Source organism: Pan troglodytes, chromosome 1 (assembly GCF_028858775.2).
Source record: "Pan troglodytes isolate AG18354 chromosome 1, NHGRI_mPanTro3-v2.0_pri, whole genome shotgun sequence".
Classification (NCBI taxonomy): domain Eukaryota; kingdom Metazoa; phylum Chordata; class Mammalia; order Primates; family Hominidae; genus Pan; species Pan troglodytes.
In genome coordinates, this window is record NC_072398.2 from 25,675,269 (window position 1) to 25,683,436 (window position 8,168).

At 46.2% G+C, this 8,168-nt stretch overlaps 1 protein-coding gene across 1 annotated transcript; it reads right to left on the bottom strand.

The window, feature by feature from the left end:
• Positions 1 to 5,279: 5,279 nt before the first annotated feature.
• Positions 5,280 to 7,309, bottom strand: CCDC185 (coiled-coil domain containing 185). The gene is given in 1 exon segment (NM_001328280.1): positions 5,280 to 7,309. A coding segment is annotated over 1 exon segment (1,872 nt). The 5' UTR covers positions 7,270 to 7,309; the 3' UTR covers positions 5,280 to 5,397.
• Positions 7,310 to 8,168: the final 859 nt, after the last annotated feature.

Consider the following 8,168-nt stretch of genomic DNA (forward strand, 5'->3'; position numbering starts at 1 on the left):
GGGGGGAGTTTTTAAATTGTGAATTTAATTTTATTAGTAGTTATGGGGATATTCAATGATCTATTTCATATTGGGTGAGTTGTGTTAATTTGTGTTTGGTCCATTCACATAAGTTGTCAAATTTATGTGTGTAAAGTTGTTCATGGTATTTCCTTATTATCCTTTTGATGTCTGCAGGGTCTGTAATGATATACCCTTTTCACTCATTGTATTGGTAATTTGTGTCATCCTTTTTTCTTTGTCAGTTTTTCTAGAGGGTTGTCAATTTTATTTAACTTTTCAAAGAACCAGATCTTTGTTTCACCCATTTTCTCTATTGTTTTTTATTTTTGCTTTGTTTTCTGCTCTTTATTATTTTCTTTCTTCTGCTTGCCTTGGGTTTATTTTGCTCTTTTTCAAGGTTCTTGAGTGGAAGCCTAGATAATTGCTTTGAGACCTTCCCTCTTTTCTAAAGTATGCACTTAACGCTATAAATTTCCCTCTCAACACTGCTTTAGCTGTGTCTCACGAATTTGACAAGTTTTATTTTTCATTCAGTTCAATGTGAATTTTTTATTTCCCTTGAGACTTCCAGTTTGATTTATGGATTATTTAGAAGTGTTAAATTTCCAAGCACTAGATGTTTTCTTATTTTGTTATTGATTTATAATTTTGATTCTATTGTGATTGGAGAACACATTTTGTATGATTTCAGTTTTTAAAAATTTGTTGAGCTTGTTTCATGGCCCAGGATATGTTCTATCTTTGTATATGCTCCATGGCCTGGAAAAAAATGCACATTCTCCTATTGTTTGAGTCTTCTATAAATGTTGATTAGATCTTGTTAGTTGATAGTGTTTTTGTATTCTTCTGCATCCTTGCTGATTTTCTGCTTATTGAAATCTTCAACTATAACTGTGGATTTATCTATTTGTCTTTCCAGTTCTATTAGTTTTTTTTTCTTTTATTGGTTTAATTTTTTTTGAGATGGGGTCTCACTCTGCCACCCAGGCTGGATTGCAGTGGCATGATCTTGCCTCACTGCAACCTCTGCCTCTCAGACTCAAGTGATCCTCCCACCTCAGCTTCCTGAGTAGCTGGGACCACACGCATATGCCACCACGCCCAGCTACAGTTCTATTAGTTTTTGCTTCACACGTTTTGTAGCTCTGTTGTTTGATACATGTTTAGAATTGCTATGTCTTCTTGGTGGATTGACTATATTGTAAATTTATAATGTTCCTCTCTGTTTCTGGTAGTTTTCTTTGCTCTGAAGTATACTTTATTTAATTTTAATATAATCAGTATTTTGCAAATATTCTCTCAGTTTATGGCTTATTTTCTCACTCTCTTGATCAATAATTTCTTTGTCTTTAGTTTTAGAAGTTTATGTTGTATCTTATGGATTTCTATGGGTTTACCCTTTTAGAGTTTAATACTTTATCACATTTGAAAAGTTTTCAGCCATTGTTTCCTTGAGTACTTTTTCAGCCCTCTCCTTGTTGTACCTTTCTCCTGGATTCCCATACCATGAATGTTAGATCTTTTGTTATAGTCACATAGGCCCATAAGACTCTACTCATTTTGTTCCCCAATAAATTTTGTTTCTCTGTTTGGGTAATTTTTATTGTTCTGTCTTCCAGTTCACGGATTCTCTCCTTTCTCCCTTTATTCAGTTGTTGAGTCCATCCACTGAGCTTTTGATTATTGTTATTGTATTTTCCAGTTCTAAAATTTTCATTTGGTTCTTCTTTATACTTCTTATTTATTCGCTAAGACTTTCTATCTATTTGCAGATATTTCCTTTTTTTTTTTGTTTCAACGTGTTCATAATTGCTTGTTAAGGCATTTTTATTATGGTGGCTTTAAATTCTTTTTAAGGTAAGTCTAACATTTGTCCGCATGTTGGCATCTATTGTTTACCTTTTCATTCAGTCTGAGATGTCCTTGGTTCTTGGTATAAAGTGTGAATCTCAGTTGAAACCTAGACATCTTGAGTATTATAAGGCTAGAACTTATTTAAACCTTTTGTTTTATCTGGCTTCCTCTGACACCACTCCAGAAGAGAAAGGGGGCCACTGCCTTATTACTACCAGCTGGGGACAGAACTCCAGGTCCCTACTCAACCTCCATTGTCACCTGAGGTGTGTGTGTGCGCACCTTTATTACTGCTGGTGGGGGTGGGAGTCCTGGCTCCCCTTCAGGCCTCTACTGATACCTCCCTGTCTAGGAGGTGTAGGAATGCCTTATTACTGGTTCCTATGTGGCCTCTACAGGGTGGCAGGGGCTGGGGGCCAAAAAAGGGGTATTCAGCCTTGTTCCTGGTGGATACTGATAGAAGTCCTAACTCCACTCATCTTCCTTTGACATCATCCAATGGGGAGGTGGGGAGGTGGGGAGGTGGGGAGAGATGCCTGGGGAGGCAGTGGTTGGAAGTCTGAGTTCCCCTGTGGTCTCTGCTGGCATTGCTAGGGCAGGAGGAGGGAGCTCCTTGTTTCAGCTTGCGAGGGTAAAAGTCTAGGTTCCCCCCTCAGTCTTTGCTGGCATGGGTAAGGGTGGAGTTTGTTGGAGTAGAGTGGTTATTGTCTAAAGTTTTTTTTCTTGTTAGCCTGCCCTTTCTTGATCCTTTGACTGGAAAGAGCTGACTTGTATTGGGGCTTTTTTGTCTGCACTTGGTGTCTTGGGGTTATTCCTTTCTTTGGCTCCTGGTCTGAGATATACGAGGCCAAAAAATGCCCAGGAAATTTACCACTGTGTGGCTCCTTGGGTCCCGAGGTCCCTAGCTGGTCTGTCGTCTCTCCACCTTTCAGTGTTCTCATGTTTGTTTTATGTATGATGTTGAGGGCTTTTAATTGTACTTAAGGGAAAAATAAGAAAAAGTAAGTCTACTCCATTTCTGTTAAATTCATTTTGTATAGATTAGTTCTACCAGTAATATTCACAAAGAATTGGAAAAAATACAAGTCTGTATTTATTTCTTGGAGCAAAAAGCAAAGAACATTAGGAAAAAATGCATGGGATATGGAGGTGAAGTCAAAACATCCTGTTTTATGGCCTTTATTTTGACTATGTATTGACCACCATGTTAAGTACTGTATAAAGAAGTCTAAGACGATGATCCTGGCTTCAAGTAGCACGTAGGCTAGTTAGGAAACCAAGATGTGGACTGCAAAATAGGTATGCCATACAAGCAGTAACTACTAAGTACTCCATGAGCCATGCAGTTTGTCAGTGAAGAGTGATGTCAAGATGGGGCAGCCAGGGAAGAGGCAGAATGTGAACTAAGCTCAGAAAACCCAGGCATGGATAGGGTAGAAGGGGGCAGCTAGGGAAAAGGCACCAAAGTAGGGATAATGGAACTGATAAAGGTGCGAGGTCAGTGTTATTAACCAAAAAACCCCACAGTATTTAACTATAGGGTATGTATCAGGTTCTGGGCACTGTGCCAAACACCTTACATGGATTAGTTTTTATCATCCTTTGCAACGTGCCTTTGAAGTACGAATTATTTTCCATTTTACAAACAAGAAAATAGGCTCAAAAAGGTAACTTCTCCAGTCTCACACAACTGTACTAAGAGGGAGAGCTAGGATTCATAACAAAGTCTGTCTGAAATGTCTTAAGCATTACTCTCGAATATTTGGGTTGCACATGGCATTTGGCCGGAACAGAGGATTAACTTGGGCAAGGAGAAGAGAATAAGGTTGGAAATTGAGGCAAGATATGTGAGCCCTTCCATTTTGAGCAAGGGGGCTGTCCCTGAACATTTTTGAGGAAAAGAGTGAGGGTCCTACAGTAGGCCTCTTTGGGCATACCAGGCAGAAGGGATCTGGGGCAGGGGAAGAAAATGGAATGGGGAAGAGGGCGTGGTTTCCATGATAAGAGCCAAGAAAGTAGACCTCAAACTGACCTCTGCACAAAATCCTTTGTCAGGTTACCTTTAATGTTTTAGAATTACTAATAAGATATAAATCTCCCAATGGGGCTTATTCTATTTCTCTCTCTCTAATACAAACGTGACACTAGGGGCTTTTTAAAGAAAGCATTTAGAGATTTCAATGAAGACTCTGAGATATGATGGGTTAATTTCTATTTAACTTTTGGCTCCTTATTTTTAAAATGTCATATTACTGAGTCATGCTTAGTCATTGACTCAGGGCCTGGTTAGGTTAATTAGACACAATGTGGGAAGACAGAATGACATCACATACCTCCTCCAAAAGAGACAGAGGAGAAATAGAGGGGAAGAGAAGGATTCCAATAGAATTTTATTTCGTAAGACTGGATAGGACTGACCAAAAAAAGAAGCAGACCAAATAGATTCTAATGAGCTCTTAGATGATGTATTAGTCTGTTTTCACGTTGCTGATAAACACTTACCCAAGAGTGGGTAATTTATACAGAGAAAGAGGTTTAATGGACTCATTCCATGTGGCTGGGGAGGCCTTACAATCATGGTGGAAGGTGAAAGACAAGAGAGAATGAGATCAAGTGAAAGGGGTTTCCCCTTATAAAACAGTCAGATCTCTTTAGACTTATTCACTACTATGAGAATAGTATGGGGGAAACCCCACCCTCATGATTCAATTATCTCCCAAGGCCTCTCCTACAACACCTGGGAATTACGGGAGCTACAGCTCAAGATGAGATTTGGGTGGGGACACAGCCAAACTATATCAGATGGCCTGGCTGTGGTGGAACAGTCAAGACATAGTGCTGATGGAATTATAAACACTTCCTATCAACACAGGGAGGGAAGGCCAAAGAAGTTCACAATCATATAAGAACTACAGAGTGCTGTTTCCAAAAATGTTTCACAGAACATCAATTCCATGAAATTATCTGAGAAAAAAAGGGGGGAGGGGCATTAAAGAAATAAGTGTCTTTTCAGAGCCTTTAAAATTTTAAAGTGCATTATGAACTCCCAAGAGAGGATATAGTATGCAGGGTTCCCAAATCTACTCGTTCACAGGAATCCTCCCACTTCACCCTTTTTAAAATTTCTTTTTGTCTTGGAGATTTCTTATGACGGGTACTTTATACTTCACCCTTTCATAAGTTCTGGGACAGGAAAAGACTTAAGACATATCACAGAATTGTATCCCTAACTATAGATTTTTCTCTGGTGTCTCCAAAATGTGCCTGTTGTGTGTTTCTAAGATTACTTGAGAGCTAAATGAGTATTTTCTATTCAAATTGAAATTCACAAAGCGAAGTCATTTTCATAGAAATTCCCAAAATTTTCTCCCCGACCCTCTAAACTATCCAAGTGAATCAATAAACCAGTTCATGAGAGGAAATTGCAGCTATTTTACATGCTTTTTAAAAATCAATGTTCAATTATAATCAGATTACAAAAGGAATCACATTGCCACATCTCCTTCTGGCTGCGCGCTGTAAGCCAGGCGTCCTTGGTTCTCAGTAACCCCTGTTCTGCTGACAGGCACGGAGCTGGGCCTCTAGTACCATCTGATCAAGGGAGCTGTTGGCAGGCGCTCTCTCCTCTCTCCTGGAGGCCTGAGGGAGCTTCTGGAACTCCTGGAAGTTTGGGTCTTTCCCTTGGGAAATGTGCTGCACCCTCTGCTCCTTTTTCTTAATGGCCTCCTTGATGCCCTCAATGTGACACTTTTCCTCCTTCTCGGCTTTCAGTTTCAGGATGTGGTGGTTTTTCTCCCTCAGGTGGTTGAGCTCCCGGAGGTGCTGCACCTTGTCCCTAGTGGTCTTGTGCACGTGACTCCTGGCCTGTCGGATCTTCTCATCCGCCAGCTCCACCAGAATTCTTTTGCGCATCTTCCTCTGTTCCTCTGACTCCCCTGCGCGCCACCTGGCCTGCTGCAACTGCTCTTCCTCCTTCTGGGCCTTCTCCCTCAGCTCGCGTTGCCGCTCCTTCCTCAGGCCCTGGTGTATCTCCTGGGACCGCTGGAAACTTTGTTCCAGGGACAGCTGCCTAAGGAGCTCCTCAGCCTTGGCCTGGCAGTCCATGAGGACCTTCCGGGCCTGGTAATTGATGAGGGAGCTCAGGTTGGTGTCCTGGACCTTCTTCTGGCCCTCCACGGCATGTAGGTGCCTCTTGCGACAGGCTTCCACCAGCCTCCTCTGCAGCTGCAGGCTGTGCTGCTCCCGGAGGTTCCGTAGCATCTTCTCCTGCTCCCGCAGGCGCCGCACCTGGCACTGTTTTCGGTGCTCTGCCTGGGCGCACACCTTCTCTAGCTTCTCCTGGCGCGGGCTCTCCTGGTCCTCTGGTTGCTCCTTCCACCGGCTTTCCCCCGGGGGCACGTTCTTCCTCTGGCTGTCCCGCCGCCGGCCGCGCTGCTCAGGGCTCTGGAGGGTCTTGCGCTGCTCCTTCTCCTGCCACTGCTCCTGGCTCTGCCGCAGCAGCAGCCGGCGCTCCTGCTCCAGGGTCATCTGGACCTTCTGATCCGAGCGCTTCAGCTCCTCCCAGGCCTTAGCCGCCTGCTGCTGCAGCTCCCGCATCCTCTGGGCCTTCTTGAGACGGGTCAGCACCAGGGCCACAATCTGCTGGTCCTGGGAGGACACCACCACCTCTTCCAGCTTGCTCTTCAGGACCTGGGTGTGCGGGCTCCGCATCTCTTTGCTGGAGGCCAAGGGCTGGGAGTCCCGGCTGGCTAATGACTCAACCTGGTCGCTGCTGTCTCTCTTCTGGGCGCACACGCAGGCTGAGTGCCTCCTGAACTTTTGCGAGGGCACAGAAGACCGCTCCGAGGGAACTGAGGAAGGCGACCAGCGACCTAGATGTCTGCCGAGTGGCACTGCCCACTGGTCTCCACCCTGTGCCTTTTCTACCCTGAATGTGCCACTCAGGGGAGTGCCAGCTCCTCCGGGATAAGGCGGGGGCGAGTCTCCCTGGGCCAGAGGGTAATGCGGGCAGGGCTGCGGCCGCTGGGGTGGCAGTTGGGTCTGCGGCTGCCAAGCCGGGCGGGGCTTGGTTCCTGTCTCTCCCCAGGCATCTTCCAGGCGCCTGCTGCGGGGCCGGTGCTTCCTGGAGCGTTCCAGGGGCCTGCGGGCCACATCGCTCAGGCTTCGGCTGCCCCGCGGTGAGTTTGAGCACCCGCGCCTGCGAGGCCGCGGGGTGAACGAACAGTGCGGGTGCAGCCAGCACGCCCCAGCTTCGCTCTCCGCACCCGGACTCCCGGCCCGGGAGCACGCGGTGGAGTCGGCTCCGGACCTCTGCCCGCCTAGCCGCTGCGTGGACTCTCGTTCTCCGCCGGGCCGCGGGGGTTCCCAGAGGTCCCGGTAGGGCGGCTGGGAGAAGTGGCTGAAGCCTGCCATCCCTCCCTCTGGGCACGCGCAGCGTCTGCGCAAGGGGCCTGAGACCTCCCGAGGACGCTGCAGACACCCGCCCCGCCCCCCGGTCCCGAGGCCCGGGTAGCCTGTGACGCTCGGGCCACTTCACAATGCGCCTGGCAGCTGGGTCCTCGCAGTCTCCAGACCTTGCCCGGCGCCGCCCACCCCAGCTTTGCTAGCACCCGGAGCACCTGGAATGGGAAGGACAGGAGGCTGGGGATGGGGGTGGTGGGGGTCGGGTGGGGGAGAGGGGGGTTGTAGGTTGGAGGAGGGAATATATAGGAAATCAGGGTGACATTTAAAGCTGAGGGTGCATAGTGTCCCCCCACCAGTGTTTCAGGGAGAAATTTGAACTCGCATTTGCACACAAATAGCAGGATTTTAAGAGAGCCCAGGTGAAGGCGTCACCCTCAGAATGGAAGGGGTGGGGAGAAGGGCCGGGGTGCAGTTTCAGGGAGGAGGTACCCTTAGCTGCAGAATCACCGTCCTGCACGTGTGTACCTCTGCAATGTGGTCAAATAGAGCGGCTGTGGACGCGACACCACCCATTTGCCTTTTAAGTTAGCAAGCCCAAAGTATGCTTTAATGTTTACTTTTTAAGATTTTTAGAAAAGGTAGAAGACGACTCTATTTCCTAATATGGTAATTACTGCTTTTGTCAAAATGTGAATGCTGCGTGCACATTTCTGCAATAGCATCAGTGAACACCATGTTGAAATCACATTTTTTTTTCCCTTTTCCTCCAATTTTGTGGGATTCTCGTTCCTTGTTGAGGCACCCTTGGCTAATGGGAAAAGCACTGGATCTGGTAGAGAAAAAGAATTTGAATCTCCTCTACCACTCTTCACTCATGGGCTCTTGGGCAAATTCCCTAAGTTTCCCTG